This window comes from Diadema setosum, chromosome 5 (genome assembly GCF_964275005.1).
Source record: "Diadema setosum chromosome 5, eeDiaSeto1, whole genome shotgun sequence".
NCBI classification, from domain to species: Eukaryota; Metazoa; Echinodermata; class Echinoidea; order Diadematoida; family Diadematidae; genus Diadema; species Diadema setosum.
The window spans coordinates 24,460,430-24,485,325 of NC_092689.1; the positions used below are offsets into that span (position 1 = coordinate 24,460,430).

Genomic DNA, 24,896 nt, shown 5'->3' on the forward strand with positions numbered 1-24,896 from the left:
TTGCAGTAAAAATGGAAATTTTGACATTACCGATAATTTGTGTTATGACATTTGTTATAATTTTGATATTGCATCGTAGCGTAAGCGATATTTTTGACATTTGCGGGCAGCATTATACAAACGGTACAGCCCGCGCAATACTGAGTCGTTTCAAAACAGCTTTGCGTCTATCTCACTTCTAGAAGCATGTTTTTGGCTGAGACCTGTTTCGGAAAGCACTCTATTTGCGATTTTCAAAATGGCTTTCTGATCCCCATTTATAATCAAAACAGCTTTGCGTTTATCATCTCTAAAAAAAATTCCCTGAAAGCCGTTTGGAAAACCTGTTTCTGCGGATTAAAAAAAAGAGTTGATAAACGGACCCATAAACGCCAAAATAGAAAGTACATTTTAGGATCACATTCTGTTTGAGAGGTAGAAAATATCTCAAACTTGGCAAGTTGGCAAAGAGAGTTTTTTTATTTTTTAATCGTCTTTCAGCAGGAGACTTGGAGTCTCTAAAATAACGGGAAAGCCGGGTCATGTGCCAAAGATCGCGAGAGCTGCTGATGAGGGCGGGGAGTCGTCGTATTGGGGCAAAACACATTTGTACACGTGTAATCAGTGCGCATCATTAAAAAACAAACAAACAAACAAACTTCTCGTCAAGACATATAACTGTAATTTAACAGGTACTACTGGTAATAGGTACTTCTACTCGGTACATCACTAGTACTCGAGTGGAGAGGAATGTGAGCTGCGTGCTCTCGAGTGGTATGGGGATGGGTAGCACACCATGAGAGTTCAAAGAACCAACCTAAGTTCCAGTATCAAGTACAGTACGTGATTGTATAGTAGTTGTTACGCTTTCAACAAGCACACGACTTGGGACATAGGTTGGCATGCTTCACACGTGTTGTTGTGCGGTGTATGCATCATGTGTGCATGGATGTAGATCTAGTGTTTTCGATCCTGCGGAGTCGAGTGAGTGGGTGATGTCTTACGTGCTTGCATCTCTTTTCGAGCAATGTAGCGGCAACAAGAAATAATCATCATGGTCAAGACAAGCTCAAAATCATCCCATCATAAGGACACGAACAGATTTAAGGTATTTCACCAAGTATTACATCATACAAAAAATTTTAACTTGACCGTACTAGGAATCGTATTTTACTAACGTTCACGGAATGTGATCATCTTGTCTTATTATGACAATGTAAAGCCGATGTCAAATGGGGTCGGCTTGTCATGACCACCTTGAACCTTGGTGAGATAATCCCTGCTCTGAAGCAGCTCTTTCCGAACTTAACTGGGATTGGATGTGTGATGTGACAGTAGGTGATAGTGCAGTCGTAACATATTTACAATAAAAATAGTGATGTGATGTGCACACTAAAAATTCTGTAAGATTTAGGCCTAACGTTAAATTTACACGGCTACAGCAACATGGAACCTAGCCTGACCAGACACTGTGCTGCGCACAGGGTCTGACATGTGTTAGTGTTTCAACGTTGTAAACGACCGTCACTATTGACGGCAAAATCACATAAAATACCTTTTATTTTGTATGATTTTAAGAGTAATATAATTGCAACACTTACCTACAGCATATTTTCCTGATTGTTGAGTTGAATTCGGCGTTTTGTTGGTATCCAGACCTTATTGTTGAATTTTTCGGAGTATAGATCGTGCGATGGCATCTTTTCCTTCGAGAGCTTCAAAAAATCAACAAACTACCACGCATGCGCATTCAAAAGTGGTTGCTTTTTACCTAAGCCCGTGCGCCCGTGCGTTTCATGTGTTACGTAAAACTTGTAGTAGATCCGCGCGTGCTGCACCGGCAATGATTTGATCTTTTTTAGTCGGGGTCATGCGACTATCTCCGACTACCTACGTTGTAGTATACGAGAGTGAATGCCATTCATATAACACGCAGATGAGGAGTGAAGCAGTATGGACGTTTACAGACCTGATTTCAGCCATAGATTTCGGTAAGTTTTAGACGTAATTAAACAAAAAATCGCATACCGGTTATTGAATGATGGTCATAGATTACGATAGTTCCTTATATTTCAGTTTTCCACGATTAATAAAGATATTCATGAAGGAAACAGTGAACGATAACAACGTCCGCGAAGGAAAAGAGGTGCAGCACTGTCGCGATTCGCGACAGCGCTGCGTGTAGTTACATGGAACCTAGCCCGACCAGACACTGTTACGCTATGCGAAAACAGCGTCTGACGAGCACGGCATGCAGCCTCGAAGTGAGGAACCTCAACACAACTACAAAACTTAGGAACATGTATACTTTTCTCCTTTAAACAGAATACTTTACTCACGTTAAATGCATGTTTGTACTACAGAAGAATAGTTTGCCACACTGGGTCCATGGAGACCACTTGCGATAAGTCCGTGGAACAAATAAATGACACTTTCTGGCGCAATTCCTGACCGTCGGGCTTCGTCGTTGCAGGATTCAAAATGGCGCCTTGACTTATGCGCATGCGTGACCGGATGTGCTCCAGAGCGAGCGCGTGTGCGTTGAAAGTGTCGAACAAACCTTGGCGTCTGCTACACAATAACCGTGGTATGGAGCTCAATGTTCCTCGCCCGACCAGACGCCAGCCGCCGCCAAGCCCAGTACAGTTTAAAGCTCTATACTAGTAACCGTGCGTACGCTGCTTGAGTGTACAATATTGTAGCAGCACGGTCGACAGCGCGACCTTTTGAAAGGCATTCACATCACGTGACCACCCGATATCTAAACTTGGCCTGGCGTGAAAGATTGTGTACGGTGTGGACATGCTGGATATGATGATCAATTTCGGTAAGTTTCATTACGTACATTTGAATACTGATAGCATCAGATGTAGAGTAAATATTGAAGAGTATACTCGATGAGTTTGAGGTGACAAAAATGATCGTAAGTATCAAAAGTCAAAGCTATCGTGATACGATTACGTCGCTCGCCTAGTGTTTGGTGGTCGCACTCGTACAGCCCTGTCGCGACGTACCATGTACAGCGACTGGGCTGTGTATAGTTACATGGAACCTAACGTTAGACAGAGAAAGATCCGCCTGTCCGGAGGACTCTTTTATATTTAGGTGATCCGAGTATCCTCTCGGATCACCTTCTGTATCTGTACTGATTCTTTGTTCTTTTTTTTATTCTTCTTTATTTCTGGCCAAAATTTGTGCAGAGGTTAGCTCAGAAAGTGCATTGCCTTTCAATGTCAAACTTATACCATGTATCACGTCCCAAAGACGACAGTGCAAGTAAAATCATAGTGATCAGTCGACCGTGACGTCACTATGACGTCATTATATGAAAACACATTTTCATGCATATCTCATTAATAGAATGGAATTCTCCAATGAAATTTACGTCACATATATTTTAAGTCAAGCGGATTCTACTCATATTCTCAGAATTCATATTTTTCTTAAAACGCGCACATACGCGCGCATTGAAATATTTGTATGCTCAGATCGAGCTCAAAATTTTTTTGCACACGTTTCAGACCATTTGGAGCCTTTTTTGAAAAATTGAAAAAATTTGATGGACGCGTACGCGCACGCACATATACACACGCACAGCGCATAATATGCAATAGAAATTTCCCGTTTTTTCACACTTATCGAATGCCTGAAATATCAAGAAATATTTCTACCAAGTTTCAAGTCAATCCGACTCAATATGACGTCATACGGGCTCGTCAAAGTTGAAATTCCGCGCGCTCGTCAATGGCGATATACAGTGCAACGATGCCCAAAAAACGCCAATTTTAAATCCGATTTTACTCGTCAGGATGGACGGTGACCCCCGTTTTCTTTACATATTCTGAAAGCTGATGAGTTGTACATGTTATTTCATGGGTTGGCGATGCTGGCAAAATGATTAAAATATATCAAATGTCTTAATAAAGTAAAAAAAGTAAATTTTCAAAATGACGTCATCAAATTTCAAGTTCACTCCAGCATATCTCACTTATCCTTTGCCAATTTACACCCAGATTTCAGTATGTTGTAGCTTATTAAATTCTCTTTCATTAATGTAATAACCACATTTTGATTGGATGACGGCATCACCTCGTAAAAAATGATTGAAAGTAATCTTATCAAATTTGACCAGTTTACGTGTTATCTCTATGGGAGTGCAGTTTTTCTGGAAATGAAAATTGACATGACTGTTCTTTTCGAGCACTAGCTCACTATGCTTCGGTGAATTTCTCCCAGATTTTATTATGTTGTAGCTGAGACTTTGGGCTATCGTAAGTGTGTCCTTCGTTTTTTCATACGGTGTCGGGATCACGTCCAAAAACTTGGTTGAAATTAAAGGTTATCTTTGATGTATTTTCATATTCCTTTCTTTTTGCAACTTTCTTTGCAATAATTCAAGAACAACAGGCCCTATCAGCCCAATATTTTGCACATGTTTAGTTCATGTCACATACATTATTTCATAAAATAACAACTACTTGATCGGACACCAGCTTGGGTATGTAAATTAGGGTCAAAGGTCATAAATGTTTTATCCTGTATCTTGGTGAATACATGTCCTCTCTTTCCCATATTTTGCACACGTAAAGACCATGTCACTAGGATCATTTCACAAAATAACCACTTTTTGCTCAGATGCCATCTTGTCTGCAGATCGGGGTCAAAGTCATATGTACAATGTACTTCTTTCTTTATCTTCGTTATGACGTGTTATCTCTATGGGAGGGAATTTTTCTAGATGTGAAAATTGACATCATTGTCTTTATCGAGCACTAGCTCACTTACCCTTTGGTGAATTTCTCCCAGATTTTAATATGTTGTAGCTGAGACTGCGCGCTATCGCTAGTGTTCCCTTTGTTTTTCATATGGTGTCGGCATTACGTCAAAAAACGTGGTTGAAATTAAAGCTTATCTTCGATGTATTAAGATATTTCTTTCTTTCTGCAACTTTCTTTGCAATAACTCAAGAAAAACAGCCCCTATCATCCCCATATTTTGCACATGTTTAGTTCATGTCACATACATTATTTCCTAAAATAACAACTACTTGACCAGACACCATCTTGTGTATATAAATTAGGGTCAAAGGTCATAAATGTTTCAACCTGTATCTTGGTGAATACATGTCCTATCTTTCCCATATTTTGCACACGCAAAGACCATGTTACAAGAATCATTTCACAAAATAACCACTTTTTGCTCAGAATGTGATGCCATCTTGGCTGTGCAAAGTTGGGTCAATGGTCAAATATACTTCATTCTGTATCTTTGTTATAGTGTATACCGAATTTGGTACCAAAGATGGCAGACCTGACTCTCTTTTCTAAATTAGAACCCAAATATCACACGGCCAATGTCTCTAAACACAGATGAAACCTATATGGTCATGCCTATTGCGATCAGGACTCCAATCATTAATTTAAAAAAAAATCGGATCACCTAATTTGTCAGTCTTGACAAAGTCCGAGTCTAGTTTGCCATTGACGCTGTCCTCCGTAGACAGACGGAAGGTACCAGTACCCATTGCTGTTTAACCACTGTCTCTATGGAAAATTGGGTGAGGTACCTCACCCTTCTCGATTGCGTCTAATTCACGGCCCTAGGTCGGCAAATTTAAGCTTGTATAGTTATATCAACTATTCAAGAATAGACTACACTCACCAGATTAATGAATAATCCAACATTTCGGTAGAATTTTCAACATAAAACACACATCAACCAGCCCGTCGCGTTGTCACGTTCAAACTGCAGAAACATACAGTATGAATCTATTAGTCAATCACATGCGAGGTAGTTTCTACATGTTTTTTTTTTCACTAAACACGTACCTCGCATGTGATTGGTTTACAGATTCAAAATGGCGACTTACTGCTAGCGAACGGCGATGTTGCGATATGGATAAAATTTCTGCATTATAACCGAGTTACTGTGAGTATTTCGATTGCACAATGTGAGAAATTAACCCCAAATATTGCTGCAATAATGTGTCATGTCATGTCAAACTTGTTTGAATGTAAAAAAGCAGTCTGAAATTTGGTTTATCGTAACGTTTGATCTGTGCGCGTTGCTCCACACAGGAGCTGGGATCATTGACTTCCGTCTGTATACGGAGGGGATCCATGAAGCCAGACGCAGTCTCCGCGGAACATTCCCCGACGGACAGATACAGACCGATCATTCGGTCAACATGGAACCCACAGCACAGGCAGCCCACAGCATTGTCTTGACTGAAACAAAGATCGAAGAAATGTTCCGCGGAGACTGCGTCTGGCTTCACGGATCCCCTCCTTATAGTAATACAGACCGAAGTCAATGATGCCGGCTCCTGTGTGGAGCGGTCGTGCACAGATCAAACGTTACGATAAACCAAATTTCAGACGGCTTTATCGGGTTTATTACCTTCGAACAACTTTGACATGACATGACACATTATGCAGCAATATTTGGGGTAAATTTCTCACATTGTGCAATCGAAATACAGTAACTTAGGTTATAACGCAAAAGGAGAATTTATAAGAATCAATTGATGCTTTGGGGATGGTGAGCTTGAGTATATATCCAATGATCTCTTCTGCTGATGTATGGAGCTTGGGTTATGAAGGGAGGAAGATGGATGTTGACTAGGTGGTGATGTATTCTATAGAACATGGTGCTCTGTGCGTGGAGACGACGTATGTGCAGTTGATCCCATCCCAGATTGGAGACAACTACATACCGCAGATTGTAATTTATAAGAAATGTAATTCTAGTTGGGCATTTGTTTCACCATTGATGGTAGTGTAATTATGCTACAGTTTGTATATTTTTAGCTCACCTGAGCCAAAGGCTCAAGTGAGCTATTGCGATCGCCCTTCGTCCGGCGTCCGTCGTGCGTAAACTTTTAACATTTTCATCTTCTTCTTGAAAACCCCAAGACCGATTTTCATCAAACTTGGCAGGTAGCATCCCTAGGGGGTTAGGAACTCAATTTGTTAAAATGGGCACCATGCCCCACCCAGGGGGCCCCCAGGGGGGCCCAAACCCCCCAAAATTAAGGAATCTGTAAAAATCTTCTTCTCTAGAACCAGAAGTGATAGAGCTAAGTTAATACTGTGAGTTAGTACATTGATGACTGTAGTTTCAAGTTTGTTCATGGCAGAATCAGGGGTGCATTTTCACCAAACTTGGCAGGTAGCATCCCTAGGGGGTTAGGATCTCAATTTGTAAAAATGGGCACCATGCCCCACCCAGGGGGCCCCGGGGGGGGGGGGGGGGGGGGGGCAAACCCCCAAAATGAAGGAATCTTTAAAAATCTTCTCTAGAATCAGAAGTTATAGAGCTAAGATAATACTGTGAGTGAATATATTAATGACTGTAGTTCCAAGTTTGTTCATAGCAGATCCAGGGGTGCCCCTTGGGGGGGGGGGGGGGGTTGGGAAGGTCCAAATGGGGCCTGAATTATACATTTTCATCTTCCTGAAAACATCATGATGGATTTTCGTCAAACTTGGCAGGTAGCATCCTTAGGGGGTCAGGATCTCAATTTATCAAAATGGGCACCATGCCCCACCCAGATGGCCCCAGGGGGCCCCATACCCCCAAATTAAGGAGTCTTCAAAAATTTGGGCCCTTATTGTACATTTTCATCTTCTACTTGAGAATGCCTGGTCAAATTTTAGTAGAGCTGTGACTAATTTAGATTAGTGACTGCGTGAAAGGTGCACTTGCAATACTCAGGTGAGCGCTAGACCCGCGGGTCTCTTGTAATTCATTGACATTGTTTTTTTTTTCCAATGTGATATCAAATGAATGTCATTAGCTTCTTCTCCCCCGATTATTAATGTGATGCGCTTAGCTGCTTAGAAACGTCAGTATTAAGTGCAGCACTATAACTAGTGTTACTGTTAGACTATTTTCATTATCATTATCATTATGAACCAGAAAGTTGTTCTTCTTTAAAATACTCCACAAGTCCTCAACGTTCCATTTGGAACCAAACAAAGAGGAATGGGGAATGCACAATGGCCAATGCTGCTCTGTTAGTCATTGTGTAACGCTTAGTTGGTTACAGTGTAAGTTGTACTACCTTGTAAAAGTTGTAGCTTGAGTCTTGGTTAAGGAAAAAAAAAATAGTTGCTTGAAGTTTAAAAGTGTTGTCGTTGACTGTGCTGTGAATGTCCATTGGTAATGAATGTTGTGAATGTGATTGCATTGCTTTTCGTCTAGAGTCTAGCTAGACTAGATCTTATTGGATAGACCTAGTACTGGGCCTAATTCTAATGTTAGGCCTTAAATTTAATGCACACTGTATTTCTAAATTAGGGTCTAATTGGTTTCATTCCACAACTGTGGAAATCGTCAACCATCATTCCGATTCCCAAATTAAATAAACCCTCGGAGTTGAATCATTATCGGCCTGTTGCCCTTACATCCTGTGTAATGAAATGTTTTGAGAAACTTTTGGTTAAAGCCCTCACGGTTTTTACTGGCAATTTTAACCCTGCTCAATTTGCCTACCAAACAAACAGAAGTGTCAATGATGCTGTTCTTGTCTTCTTGCAAAATGTATTTCAACACTTGGGAACCCCAAGACACGAGACACGAGTCACATGATTACTTCTATGAAGTTCAAAGCTTTGTTGTGACAGGTCTCATTTGATGCTTAATATTCAGAAGACAAAGGAAATTATTTTTGACTTCCGCCGTTCCCCTCAACCTCATGACCCTCTGATTATCCATGGGCACCCTATAGAGCAGGTACATGATTACAAATACTTGGGGACAAAGATTGATGATAAACTGAACTGGAATGTTAACACACAGGTCATAGCAGGGAAAGCAAACCAGAGGATGTACTTCTTAAGGAAGTTAAAGGACTTTCGGGTAGACAATACCATTCTTGTACTTTTCTATCGCAGCTTGATACAAAGTATTGTGACCTTTAACCTTGTCTGCTTTTGTGGTAATTTATCCAAGGAAAATTTGAAAAAACTGGAAAGAGTAAGGAAGGTTGCTCAACGAATCACTCACACAGACTTACCTATGGTTACTGAACTGTATGAGAAGCAAGTTTGGTCCAAACTTCAAAGAATCATGCATGATTTCTCACATCCCCTTAATCACCTATTTAAGTATAACCGGTCAGACATTCGTTTGACTGTTCCTAAAACAGTACGTTCTAGATTCAGACAGTCTTTTGTTCCGAATGCCATTCACATCTTCAATGGTTCTGTTAAACGGTAAAGGATATTATGTGTCTTTGCACGTACCCTGGTACTTCCTGCTAATTCTTCTTTCTATCAGTACTTTTTTCCTGATTTCTCTTACTCAACTCTACAAATTCTGTTGTTCTCGGGTACTTGTGTGACTCTGGTTCCTTAGCTTTCTTTGTTATTCTGTTATTCCCTTTCCATGCTGGTGATATTGTTAATTGCATGGTCAAATGATTTTAACCTGTTCGGTTGATTGTTTGTGGAACCACTGATGAGGTGCACTGGTTCTCGTTCAATATTCTATTTTGTCAATTCCAACAGCCCACCCGTTTTGATAGATTTGAACTTGAACCCGGAAAGTTTGTTATGATATTTATATTGTTCAAATGCCTTTTATGATAATTATGTTGCATGTGTGCCCGCACGTGTACATGTAGTTCTTTGGAAGCCCTCAACCCTTTTCTTCTATTTTCTGTTTTCCTCTCTCTCTCTCTCTTTCTTTCCTCTCTTGGTTCCTACTAGTGGGCGCACATGCAGTGTGATACATGTATATGGCGATTGTGCCTTATTGTTTTTCACCGTTAAGGCTGTCTTGTGAATCATCATGCCGTCAATCCCTCGTTTGAGGCGAGACCCCAACTTCCACGAAGAAAGTGGGGTGCTATACCTCGTTAAAGATTTTTCGTTTGGGAGTTGGGAGTCGAAGTATTTGTCCATTGCAAATAAACTTTCTGCTCAGGCGTGACAAACCTGGAGGCCAAGCCAGGGTTTGATGACTCCAGCAGCTGTCGTATTACATGTATGTAAGAGCATGATAAGGATATCTGCCTGTGGCACACCATTTAAAGTGAACTCAATTTTCTCTATCCTTTCTAAAGTTTTCAATTTTATATTCTATTGAGAAATTCTATGGTCATCCATTTTACATTTCGAACGAAAAAAATTGACCCGTAAATAACGAAAATACAGGAATAGGAAGGAGAGCATTGCCAGTTTGCCGATGCTGCTCACTGTTGGGGATAAAGTACAAGCTGTGGATGAGTTGGGGAGGTGGGCTGCAGTGCAGGCATGCTCTGTCTGCATACGCTGAATGTCTACACTCACACACACACACACAAACACACGTACACACACACACAGGCACCATGGAGCTACAGTTTGTACATAGCCCATGCCAAAACCAAAACAATCTCCTCCTCTCGCGGTGCCCCCCCCCCCCCCCCCCCCCGGGGGTGTAGCCTCTTCAAACGAGAGATTTGCGTCATGGGAATGTTATTCATTCATGCATTTCAACTGCATGTACATGGCATACTGCATTCTTTGTGAGTTTTGATAAACATCTCTCTTGAGAGGCCTTCTCCTTCCCTTTCCCCATTTCTCTTCTTTCCCTTGGATCCTGTGCTCTTTTCTTCATGGTTCCTGCTTTTTCTGGGCACTTTTTGAGTGTAATGAATGCAATATTATCATTATAGGATAACACTGTTGTATTGACAGGTTTTCAAGACAGCTCACCATGTATAAGTGTGCAATTCTATGTGCTTTTATCGATATGTCTCATTAATATATGCAAGTTATTTACAGCCCTTTGTGAATTGACTAATGGAATCTTGATATGTAAAGCATATCACATTGTATGTGTGCCCACGTAGGCAGCTTTTCCTGGAAATCCCTCCCCCCTCCCGTCTATCTTCTGCTTCTTTCCCTCTATCTTTTCTATTTTGCTTCCTGGGCACACATGGACTGTGATTTACATTTATATTATGCAGCATTCATTGTTGCACTCTGCTATTTTATTGGAATGATCACGGAATGTTTTCGCATGCGTGTGCATGCATATTTGCATAACAACACTGTATTACAATGTGTGCCCATAGAGGCAGCTGTTCTATGGAACCCTCTCCATCCTTTTCCACCTCTATTCTTTTCTTCTTATTCCTGCTCTTCTTGGGCACACATGTGACTTGTGATCCCTGGGTTTTTCTGTATAATGTACATTATGTACACCACACATGTTTCACTCCCAACATATTTTTAGGGCCTGTGCAATTTTGTATTTATGACTTTGCATTTTTGATTGATTTGTCATAGTCAGACGTCAGCATGTTAAAAGATTCAATGCATTAATAGTATATTTTTATGTTCTATTTTTATAATCTCAAACATACCTCTTCATTTCATTAGTATTTCAGTTTAATTAGTGACGATATATCGTTTGATGTGTCGAATTGTTAATTGATTATCAGTCATTTTTTTTTAAATATGTGATCTGTTTGTTATTCTTGTCGTGTTATGCTCTGTTATCTTGCCAGTGGAGGAAGATTTTCTGTATTTTTTAGATCAGACAATAAATGATTGAATGAATGAATGAATGAATGAATGAATGAATGAATATGCTCATCGTCCATGCAAATGATATTTGGAAAGTGTGTTTGGGGACTGAGAGGAGCAATAAAACATAATTCTAAAATAGCCGGCGACACTGCATTTTGGGGGTCTTAACGAAGTTTAAACAGCAAAATTTTATACAAAAAGGCAGGCAACTGCATTTGATCGTGTTTATTTTTAACAAATAAAGTCCTCGTGATATATTATAAACATTTAGATAGTATCTAATAGGTTTCAGGGAACCGCAAACTGTCATGGAATGTCGGCGACACCAAAATTCCGTATTTGAACACTTTTACTGAGAATGGGCCTATAAATATCTTACATTGTATGAAACACTGACAATGAGTGTTAATGAAGAGATGTACTCTAAACCACAGACATATGGACTCTGAGACTTGATGGCTTATTCCAAAGTAACATAAACAGTGGTGGATCCAGAGGGGGCGCACTGGATGTGCGTCCCCTCTTTATTTTTTTGTTAAAACAAAAGAAATAAAGAGAAAAAATGGGGGGGGGGAGGCATGCGCCCCTTTTAATTTTGTAAAGGCGTAGCCCCTTTACGGAATTTCTGTATCCGCCCCTGATAGAGCATAGCATTTGATCTGTTCTTACCCTAAAGACACCTATCTCTGAGCAATCTAATACAATTGTGCAGGTATGACCCAATAGCTTTTTTTAATGTATATGAACATATTGTGACTCATTCCTTCCAACATTCACTTTATACAGGAAGAGATTGGGCCTATGTAAAGGCTTTCCTAAGAGGGGAATTCAATACCAGTTAAAAAAGAGAAAAAAATCTATAAGCGCTACAGTGAATGAGTGAAATTTTAATCAAAATTTGGTAAAGATTAAGGAAGTTACAGTACATCTGGAATTGTTAAGTTTTGCTAGTAATTCTCACAGAATGCTTCTTCAACTGTTTAAGGTGACAAATATGCAAATAGTTAATGATGTCATCTCATAACTTGCCATAGTTTGTAGACAATCTTTGTAGAAATTCCCTGCGTTAAGTTCAAAGGCAATTATGATCCATTGTCAAAACCTACTACAATGACTGTATCAGGGTATTCAGATGCAAAAAATTTATACTAGAACGGTGTAGCTATATGATGAATTTATACTTCTGAACGCTGACTAATGAAACGACATATGATGACATAAATGGTACCCTGGGGTACCAGAAAAAAATCGGCCATTTTGTTGAATTATTTTTTTTTTTTTTAGGGCTGTACCCTGGGTTACCAAAAAGTGGGAAATTAATTTTTTTGTGTGTGATTAATTCTTCAACATTCAATTATGGCCATTGTTCTTGTAAAAAAAAACCCTCTTCATCCTGTAGTTTTCTCAATTAATCCCTTGTTAACGTTATGAGTAACTATTTTACAGTGTATCATTGATATTGTTTCATGCTGTTATGATACTTGTACACCCTGTATTATTATTTATATTGATTCCCCATGAAATAGCTATCTTGTGTACTGATGCTATCTATGTTCAACAGTCATAATAATTTCATGTATATTGGAGAAAAAACAATCCAATTGAAAAATAAAAAAGAACATTAAATAATCAAATGTTATTGTCTTTTATGCTATCTATGTTCAACAGTCATAATAATTTCATGCATATTATCATTGGAGAAAAACAATCCAATTGAATAATAAAAATGAACATCAAAGTATCAAATGGTATTGTCTTTTATTTTCTGTCTTGGCAAGAGTGAGGAGAATAATTATCCAGGCTTCAGAAGGTACAAACAGTACATAAAATGCATTTTTTTTTTTCAAAATAATATAACATAACTTGGCATGTTCATAGTTCATGTTCATCTGGTAATCAGCGATCGCTTTGTTCATCACTTTACGCTGAATGATCGCCTGATCAAGATGCATCTCCCTCTGAAGCTTGAGCTCGGCCTTCCGCTCCTGGGAAATGGTGGGGTCTTTGAGCTCAGTCTCGATTTTGTAGCAGCTGTTACAATTGTCGGTTGTTGCCCTTTTCAGCCTCAGCCGAGGCCGAAATGAGCGAACATACTCTCTCCAACGCACCAGGCTAAGGACTCTTTTTCCACTTGCCAACCTCTCCTCCTTGTACTCCTCATAGTACTGCTGCCACTCCTTGCCCAGACAACCCATGTACTCCAGTGGCCTGCGATGCTGGCACGGGTATCCGGGTTAAACATCCCATGTGTTGATTTGGTCACTAATGGCCTGCTTATCTTCTTCTGTGGCCGCATGCCAGGCGACTCTGCTTTGCTTCCTTCGCTCCTCCTCCTCAGGATCGTAGTTGGCGAGTCGGGCGACCCTATATCCGCCAACATGGAGTAGCGACACAACTTCGATCTGGGAGAGGGACTGAGCCAGCAGGGTCATAATAATGCCATCTGCCTCCGCCTTATCCCCGGCGTCACTGGCCTTCTGAAACACCTCCAGAACATCGGCGGCCCCTTCCTTCCCCAACTTCCGAGTGGCGCGAAGCCTCGCGTTTTCCAGCCTCTCCTCTCTGGAAATTTTCCTTCTTTTCCGGCCCTTTCCTTTCAGTGCGGCATAGCCCCCATCACCTGCTGGCATTTTTGCAGCTTGATCCTAATTGCGAAAGGATATTTTGTTCGGCACAAAGTGCACAAAGCTTACAAAATTACGGGATCGAAACTACGTCTACGAGATCGTAACTTTGGCACAGCTAGCGGGCTATTATAATAGTGCGTGTAGTCAGTGCATGAAGCGCTATACTGAGTATCGCACTGTACCACGGGTCAGTACAGTGCGCATACGTAACGCAGTAACTCTGCGGTTGTACTCGAGTGAACGTGAGATGGCGCTACACAACGTGGTACCCCGGGTTACTACAATACCCCGGGGTAGCACGTGGTGCATCATATAACGAAACGACGTATAGTGAAACGACGGTTAGAGCATTGTTTCAAACTAGGAAGTTGATAACGAATCAGCATTCCATCGTGTCCATTGTGCGTCTGAATGTTTGGCAACCGTAGAAAGGTATAACTGGGCGGGGCTTAATGGGAGCGAGTACAAAAGGTGACCTTGCAGGGCAGATGGAGCATTTTCAAACGTGTGGGGGCCCACTTTGGGGTTTCATGAGCTAACAAGCAAAAAAAAAAAAAAAAAAAAGAAAAGAAAAGGTCCTCAGCTCACCTCTCCCCTTCCATTTACGGGTTTCTTCAGCTGACAAGCAAAAAAAAAAAAAAAAAAGGTCTTCAGTGGAAAAACATAACCTTACCGCGCTCACACTTCAAGATCTCTATCTATTTAGTGCCACTTACGTACTTCCAGGTTAAAAAAAGTGTGGGGGCCCAAAGTGATGACACCATATGTATTCCTTTGTATGGTGCACAAAAAGTGTGGGGCCCGAGCCCCCACAGCCCCCACGGTTCCGCCGGCCATGCCTTGTACCTGTTACTCATGACCATAACAACATGCGCATTGAGAAACTGAACATTTGTGACCCGCTACAACAAAAAGGTCCTTAAGTCGCGCACGGTCGAAGCCGTGAAAATCGAGTTTGAAGTCAGAGCATTAAAATTGGTCAAAACTTACGATTTTCTGATTTTGATATATTATTGGAGTTTAACATGTCTTCTATCATCTGTCGAAATTTTGAAGCAACATGATTAAAAGGAAAGATAAAAAAATAACGTTTTTCTGAGCCATGTTTTTTGGCGTTTCAACGAAGCAGAAACTGGTTCGAAAATTTGGATTGAGCGCCACAGATATGTTCCGCCCCTAACAACGACCAGAGTGATCTCATTGGTCAGTTTGCTGCTTGCTGCTAACCGAAGCGTGAAGCTCGCACACTGCCCAGTCGACTGGTGCGTGCGGGCGGGGTGCGCTATGATCAGCCGCTTCTCACATCCTGGTCACTGATTGGTTGGTGAGGAGACCGCCGACGCTGATGTGCTTGAATGAACTCTTCGGGGGTTGCTAGGGCTTACCTTCTATTGTCCAGAGGTGAAAACTGACTTGCGTGTCCCTTGATCGCGATTGCATCGAAAGGAAGACTTTTAGGGCGCTTTTCTCGAAACAGTGATTTTCCAGACGTCTCGACATGCTCTCTTTTAAACGTCGATATCTCCGCAGCCGATTATTTTTATAAAATGTGTTATCGTCTCGGGACTTATAGCCTCCCGAAATAGCATCAATTTAAAGCAGTAAGATTAGGGGATTATATCATGCAATTTTCAAATAATCGACCTCGCCCGACTTTAGGATCATTTTGTTGTAGCGGGTCACAGTTATCTATTCAACGTTTTTCCGGAATGGTCAAAATTAGCGTCTGAACTGATTTTTCTTGAAACTATAATATCATACATATATTACCCAGTAGAGATTCTCCGGGAAGTTTCTCGCCAGTATACCCATGTAGGTCAAAGGTCAAGTAAAAGTGCTAAATTTCACTTCTTCCTCCATATCTCGAAAGTAATTCGAAGTATCTCAATGAAACTTAGTGCATATTTATGCATGTTCTACCTGACAGTGATTCTCTTTAGGAATTTTAGGGTCAAAGGTCAAGGGTTAAATGCCGGGTTAAAATGCTAAAATCTTACTGTTTAATACTGAAATTATACTCTTTCTGCATACTTTGAAAATTACTCATTGCATTTAACTTATAAAAGGGTCAAAAGTCAAGTAAAAATCCTCAAATCCCCAAAGTCTGCACTCTTAGACAATATAGCCATTCATTCAATTTTAAAACCTACATGTAGTTCAAGGAAACTGAACATTCAACACATTTGTGACAAACCTTCCATTTTAATATTTTGGTAGTTTTGTGAAACTGTCATCACACATTGTCAAGAAATTGTACTAATGACCTATTAGGAGAATGCATTATGGCAGAGCCATACCTTCTAGCTAAGTTCCAGCCAAGAATATAACATGTTTTAAAATTTTATAGCAAAAAACAAAATTTTCATCAATTCTTTTTTTTTTGTTCATGATGAATGGAATATTGCGAGATGATAACATCAGTTTGCTCATTTACATGTTCATATCAACTGCTCAAGAACTGTTTTACAAAACTTAGCAAAACTTCAAAATTTGATTACTTCCCTAATTATATCTGGTTCTGATCAAATTTTCATTCTTTGTTCTTATAAGGTTTTACTCTCTTTCAGACTAAATGTCAGACTAGGTTTTAATGCAACCAGAATTCCCCTTTGGATACTAGTTTGCTATGTATTGCTTTGTAGCATGTTTTCAATATCATGCTAATCATACTGTTCAAGCTGTCAAGGTGTGATTTTAAATGTTACAGTTTATTGAAAGGTATTTCATCTTGTCTATTTCCTTCATTTTGTTTCAGTTTCAAAGCTTTTCAGACCAGATAGCCCATATCAACATCGGTGTCATTCATCAAAGCAAACGGACAGAAAGCTCACCTAAGGTAAGACACTGATGAAACATCATCAAATTAGACTCCAAGCTACATACTGTAAAACGAGGAATGTTCGCGTGCATTTTAATTTCACGAATTTTGCGAGCGGCAACATTCGCGAAATTAAAATGCACACGAAAGTTCTTGCCTACACAATCTGCATTGGATGCCAGTGGCAAGTCGCGAAAATTTCATGTTGCGAGAAAGGCCGTTGGCTCCAATTCGCGAAATTTTCATGCCGCGAAAATATTGTGTTTTACAGTAATGTTTTTTCAGAATATTGTACTAGGATATTCACATTATTACCGGTACACGCTCCTAAGAAACTACGTACAGGGTATTTCAGAGTATGCAAAAATCACATAAAGCCCAGACCTAAGGACCCTGGATCCCAGCATGTTGTATTTGCTTGATTAAAGAGAGCCTACCTGATGCAGTGTACTTTGGCATTTACAGTTCTGGACTATTGTGAGCTATTGTGATCACTCTTTTTCCGGCATCCATCGTCTGTTCTCTGTCGTCCGTCATGCGTAAACTTTTTACATTTTCATCTTCTTTTTGAAAACCCAATGACCGATTTTCACCGAACTTGGCAGGTGGCATCCCTAGGGGGATATGATCTGGGGGGGCCCCCAGGGGGCCCAACCCCTCCCCCCCCCCAAAAAAAAAAAAAAAAACAGGAATCTTAAAAAAATCTTCTTTTCTAGAACCAGAAGTGATGGAGCTAAGTTAATACTATGAGTTAGTACATTGATGACTGTAGTTTCAAGTTTGTTCATGGCCGAATCAGGGGTGCCCCCCTTGGGACTCAGGGGAGGGGTCCTAATGGGGCCTAAATTGTACATTTTTATCTTTTTCTTGAAAACCCTATGATAAATTTTCACCAAATTTGGCAGGTAGCATCCCTAATAAGGGGATGAATCTCAATTCCATCAAATGGGCACCATGCCGCACGTGGGGGGCTGGGGGGGGGGGGGGGGGGCAACCCACCCCCAGTGAGGAATCTTTGAAGATTTTCTCTAGAAGAAGAAGTGATTGAGTTAAGACAATAGCAAATTGGGACTTAAATATTACATGTTCTTGAAAATTCTTCTTGAAAACCCCTTGATGGTTATATTCACCAAACTTGGCAGGTAGCGTGCCATTCCAGGGGAAAATTTGTTCAACAGGGCACCATGTTCCCCTTGGGGGCCCCTATGGGGCCCAATCTCCCCCCCCCCCCCAATATTAAGGAATATTTACAATTTTTCTTCTCTAGAACCAGAAGTGATAAAGCAAAGTTACTATGAGCACGGAGGTGTAAGAAAAGGAGAGACAACTCATTCGTGATTCATGCAAACACATGTTTGGTTTCAAAGCGTTACAATGGGATGTCTAGCATTCCGCTATAGGCTTTGAAGTCATGCTCTGCACCGCTGTAGTTGCAAGGCGAAGTTCGGAGACGAACGCATTTCACCTTTCGTTGAATTACAAGCTTTATTCCCCCGTAAAATTTTTAATGAAATACTCGAATTGATTAAGAGTAGTTTTGGAAAGAATTCAAAATTATAAAGATGTATTTCTAGTTTCTTCGTAATGCGCAAATTGAAATGAAATGAAAATTAGGCCCTCTTAAAAGCCTAATATTTTTCTATAATGCGCACATTTCCGCATGTTAGTTTTCTCTTCTTTGAAGGTAGGGAATCCCACTTGCATGCCTTAAATGAAGAGTTGTATAAATACAGTGGTATGTTGAAGAGAGTAGCATTTTAGAAACTCCCATAAAGTATTGAAAGTGGAAGGTAACATTTAGTACATTTTTATTGACCGTTAGATTTTGAATTGAATTTTTTTCGGGGCTCACCGTAAATTCCAGTACATTACTAGGCTACCTTTGCAGACCCATGCACTGCATGTGTGTCCATCATGTATATTTTGTGAAGAAAGTTCATCAAAACTTACAAACATTTCTATGTACATTCTGGCCACACACTCTATATGTTATTACATCAGCTCTTATACTTTTAGATTTGTGTTTATAGATTAAAAAAATACAGAAGACTGCAACAAAAAGGCTTAAGTGTGGCTGACACACAGAACTACTGAGTAGTTGAGTTTTGTGCATTATTCAAATTGTAGATAACTGTTGACTTCCAAATTTCTCAGCAGTGGCCTAAACAAGTCCCCTGAGATTCATATTTAATGTTTTGCTGCATTTTGGGAGGTCTGTAAAAGGTACCCCTACCTTTAATCTGGGATATTTTGATCTTTCAAATAAAGTATTCCGCTAAAGCGTGCACCAGGGTGCTTTTAAACTATTTGCTGTTAAAATTGTCAGTTTTACACTGCATTTTGATTTGCTGCTCCAATTCAAGGTACACAAATTCATTGTTGCCATCACATTGAAAGAGAGAAAGCGAAATGCAGTAGGGGCAAGTATTTCTAGATGTGAGAGCGCTAGTCCCGATTATTGATGCTCTCTTTTGTCAAAGCACCTGCAAGTATTTCTAGATGTGAGAGCGCTAGTCCCGATTATTGATGCTCTCTTTTGTCAAAGCACCTGATTTCCATCTGTAATTAAGCGCATAACTTTTCGGCGGTGCATGCTGATCATGCCCAGAAGCAGATTTTGCACACAGCACACTCAACTACTGGCCACGTCGTACTTGCGAAAACTCGCTATTTTCACCAGTGTGATGAAATATGCAAATGGACACCATGCCCCCAGCTCTCAACGCTGCCCCCCGCCCCAAGTTTCCAATGTTCTCAGGTAAGAATCTGCAAGAATGCATGGAAGGTGAACTTGTAATGCTCAGGTGAGCGCGAGATCCCTGGGTCTCTTTTTTTATGCCTCCACCAACGAAGTGGCCGGAGGCATTACGGGTGTGTTTTCGGGTCGTCCGTCCGTACGTCCGTCCCGTTTTGTTTTTGTCGATATCTCAAGAACCGTGAGGTGGTTTTGCATCAAACTTGGTATGAGGGTATATCCTGGGGGGATAGTACTTTGTTTCGATTTTTAGGGTCACGGGGTCAAAGGTCAAAGGTCACAGGTTATTTGTGAAAAAAAGGTTGAAATTTCATGTTTTTCTCCATATCTCGCAAATGGTTCAAGGTATCTTCATGGAACTTAGTATATATGCATGTACCGATGGGCAGTGATTATCTAGGGAAGTTGGGGGTCATGGGTCAAAGGTCAGGGGTCAAAGGTCAAGGTCAACTCCTCAAAATATCACTACTTTCCTTATATTTTAAATATGCAATGCCTGAAGGATTTTTTTTTTAAACTTGATGTATGCATGTATAACCCAATATATATTCTGTGGGAAGTTTCTTGCCAAAAGGTCAAAGGTCAAGTGAAAGCGCTAAATTGCACTTCTTCCTCCATCTCTCAAAAGTAACTCAAGGTATTATCATGAAACTTACATATTTATGCATGTTCTACCTAACAGTGATTCCCTTTGGAACTGTGGGGTCAAATGTCAAAGGCCATGGTATTTTACCATTTGATACTGAAATTATACTTTTTCTCAATACCTTGAAAATTACTCAATGCATAAACTTGTAAAAGGGTCAAAAGTCAAGTGAAAATCATCAGTTCCCCCAAATACCTGCACTCTGACATTTTAATCATTCATCCAATTGAACCTAGTTCTAGGAAAGTGAACATTCAGTACATTTGTGGCAAACCTGTCATTTTAATATTTTGCCAATTGTGTGAAACTGTCATCACACATTGTCAAGACATTGTACTATAGACCTATTAGGAGAACCATGCATTATGGCAGAGGCATACACCAGTCGCCGTAGAGACATTTCTAGTTCTTTCTTTCTTTTTGTATCAGACCTTGATTTTCAGCCCAGTTTAAGCCCCACAGGGAAGAAAAAAGAATTGCTTTTCGGTATGTTTGGCATATCAATGTCATTGACAGAATGCAAGACCAATTTATAAATAAAAGGCAGCATTTGTGTTTGAATTTTAGACTGGTTTCCTTAATGAACCAATCAGAGACACTAGTTTATCTAGAAAATCTTGTAAAGTAGCATTTTACACACTTCTAATCATATTGGGTACAGTTCACCAGACACTGCAGAGCCCCAGGTGACATAACATAAGTATGTGATGATAATGCAGATGTCTCTTCATTCCAAAGATTATTGCATTTTTTTTTTTAAATTGCAATTGATTGACAAATTGTCCTTCATCCATGCAAACTAGTTCAAGTTCAAGTTGATTTATTTCATTTCCAACAAACAAAATAATTGGAAGTACAATGAAACATTCATATACACAGATGTCAGAAAATCAGTACCACAATGCGATGAACAGAAATACCATTGTAAAAAGATACAGGTAAATTATCAACAGAGATACAAAAAAAAAATAACTGTTATATCGCTGTGGTAAATGCATAAGCAATATTGCTGGAAATGGAGGGGACTGCTAAAAAGCAGAGCTTGTAGAATGCAGTCCCCTCATATGGAAAAAAAAAAAAAACATATAGCAGCAAAAATAACAATTTCCCTAAGTGGTAGTAAAAAAAAAAAAAAAAGACAGAGTAATACACACATACATGCACACATACCTACGCACACTGACAAACACAAGGCGGCTCTCTTGTAAGGAAAGATTGATGAGAGGATAGAAAGATAGTGAGGAAGGTATTAACCCTAACTTACCTGGGCTATTTAGCAAGCTTGAATTCCTGGGGGGGGCCATTATGGCCCCCCCTTCAGATCTCGGCCGTTGATCGCGCGATCGCCGCAAAATTTTGCATGAACATAAAGCCGGATGTAATCTACAAGACTGTTAAGTTCAATTTTCAAAAAATTTGCAGTTTTTATTTTAAATTAATTAATTATGCAAATATATGCAAAAAAACTCATTTTCGTCTATAATTGGCTTATAAAAGCTTATGGAATGCTGATTTTTGTTTTAAATTTTCCTAGTGACATTCCGAACATTTGTACGTAAAAAGAAAATCAGTATCAAAATTAATTTCCTATGTTTTCTATTGTTTTATCATTTTTTAATGTATTTCTTTGTTTTTTCGAACTTTTGTTTTTGTTGTTTTTTTCAGCAGAATTTGTCATACACATCTTTAGAAGCATAGCTATACTAAAATACATTTATTTCAGCCATTAAAATTAAAAATATGAATCTTTATATGAATTAATTGAAAAAACACAATTTGTATTGACTTTGTACACAAAATCACGTTTTTGAGCAATTTTGGGGTGGACGAACATTTTTTGAAGGGGCGTGGCTTCGGAACGGTATGCCCGGTCGCGACAAATTTGGTCTCAAAAGTTGCGCGAGACTTGAAAGTAAAAAGTCAGTGAGCGGCGCGGTCAAAAAATTTTGCGCGGCGGAATGGTCGCGGAATTTGTCGAGGGGGGGGCCATTATGGCCCCCCCCCCCCAGGTAAGTTAGGGTTAAGTCTGAGGTGGACAAGGGGGGGGGGGAGAGGAGAGGGAAACGATGGGTCATAAACCAGGGCACTGGAGGAACAGGAGCTCGGGCTCACTGATAAACAAAGAGTAGTGAGATTACCGAGCAACAACAGTATTGAAAATCAAAAGTAAAAAAAGAATGAATCATTATGCTGCATAAGAAGTTTTTAAATAATTCTTTAACTTTAAAGAAAATGTATTAAAACTTAAAGCTTCTTTTATATTATTATCAAGAGAATTCCAGAATTTTGGTCCAGAAAAGGAGAATAAAGATTTTGCAAAAACCGTCCTAGTCAAAGGCAAATGATATTCATGGGATTGACGGGTTGGATATGCATGAACAGTTTCATTCTTTAAAAACATAGAATCAAACACAAGGGGGAGAGAATGGTTGGTGAGTTTATACATGAATTGTCCTAATTGCAAACGATAAAGGTCATAAATTTTCAAAATATTATTTTCGTGAAATAAATTATTAATACAAATTGTTTTCGATTAGAGAGATAACTCTTGAACCACTCCAAGGCCTTTCCCCTGATACCATAATGTGATAATTTGTGAAGCAGTATGTTGTGGTATCAAAGGCCTTGGAGAGGTCCAGGAAGACTCCAATAGTATGATGAAATGTATCTATCGCTTTTGAAACCCTGTCAAGGAAGGTAAGGATTGCATGAGATGTGCAATGCGTTTGCCGAAATCCGAATTGATGATCAGAAATAATTTTATGAGTGTCTAGGAACTTCAAAAGCCTGGTGTAAGCAACCCTTTCTAACATTTTCGAAACGGAGGTTAAGGCCCGGTCCCACTGCACTTACGGATGCAAAGAGGATGTAAAGCGTACAAAAAATCTTGCCATCCGTTGGAAAACGCTACGAATCCGCTGTGTACCCATCGCATACGTGTTTCATCCGCTCTATCCATCGAGCATCCGTCCACTGTGATTTCATCCGCGCAAAAAGTTTTAAGCTGCTTAAAACTTTTAGAACGGATGAACTTTCCGCTGTGTACGATGTAAATCCGCGACATACGAGCAACAAACGTTGTATGTCCGTGCGGCATCCCTTAAACGTCCGCTGCATCCTCTCTGCATCCTATGGGCATCCTCGCAACTCACATCCGCTGCAGCTAAAAACGGAAAGAGGGAGGAAAGATATGGTACGTGGAACGTCTTTACATCGTTAATATCACGTTAATAGAAAGGATGTAAGCGTATGCATCTCGTATATAAAGCATTTCGAAAGCATCCCCCCTGCATCCGCTCTGCATCCGCTCTGCATCCACACTGCATCCGCTTTTTCTGCTATGCGTCCGTTTCGCAATTATCTCCGGTAACCCTTTCGGAGCTGTCATCCCCTTCCATCCGCTTTCATCCGCTAGGCTTCCGATGAACATCCGTTTAACATCCCCGCTACATACTACCCACGTCCGTTCTATTTCCGTTCTGTTACCGCCAATTTTCGCCAATTTTGTCAATTTCTGGAGCGGATGAAAGCGGATGAAGCCATCCCCGAAATTTTGCTCGTCCGCTGTGTCCTTTCTGCATACGCTTTGTGTCCGTAGGCCAGTGGGACCGGGCCTTAAGCAGGGATATTGGTCTATAATTGGAGACATCTTCCCTTTCCCCCTTTTTATGGACAGGAATTACTTTCGAGACTTTCATAGCCTCAGGGACAACACCATTACTTATAGACAAATTTTAATAAATACATGTACAAGGGGATCAACGATATAATCAATAATACTTTTTAAAAGGACATTATCAATGCCGTCATAACCAGAGCTTTTTTTATTTTTTAAATTCTGAACTATATCTAATAATTCATTTCTGTGCAAAGGCATGAAAAACAATGAGCTAGGATTGTGGATTTTTAAATAATCTTGAAAATTCAGATGAGTATATGGAATATTTTGGGCAAGATTACTTCCTATTTGTGAAAAATACTGATTAAAAATATCAACTATTGAGGAAACATCATCAACAAATAAATCACCATATTTGATTGATGTAATACGGGGCTTGTCCTTATTTTTATTGATAGCCATATTGATAACTTTCCAATATTTTGAATATCATGTTTAAACAAACTTATCTGATTAGTAAAGTATTTCCGTTTCTCGTAATGTAATATTTGTGTATTATACAAATATTTGTAATATTTGTGTATAAACACTGATTATTCAGTGTTTTGATAGTAGCCATAGAATGGTAACAATCATGGCTTTGTACTTTGGACTGGAACCAATGACCTGTTCGATTTTCGAGAAACAACCCTGAGTACCCTGGTTGCTACACATGCGCAATGCCTTGATAAACTGACGTCACACATCCCAGTCGAGGACGTGGACATGCAAATCGAAAAGTCCAGTAGTAAGACAACTTTGATATAGATTGATTACAAATGGTATAGGTGCTGGAGCTGTAGTATTGCCATAAAAGAGAGAGAGAGAGGAAAAAAAAAATATATATATATATTTCACAGCCAGAGAAATGGTTAAGGTCAGTGATAGCTT

General features: G+C 39.8%; 1 protein-coding gene across 1 annotated transcript in view; it reads left to right on the top strand.

Moving 5' to 3' along the window:
* Positions 1-979: 979 nt before the first annotated feature.
* Positions 980-24,896, top strand: part of LOC140228798 (small subunit processome component 20 homolog) — a 121,814-nt gene continuing 97,897 nt past the window's right edge. The window contains exons 1-2 of the mRNA XM_072309071.1: positions 980-1,087; positions 16,884-16,964. Of these exons, the coding sequence (XP_072165172.1) occupies positions 1,034-1,087; positions 16,884-16,964 (135 nt within the window). The 5' untranslated portion in view covers positions 980-1,033. The remainder of the gene's footprint in view (positions 1,088-16,883; positions 16,965-24,896) is intronic.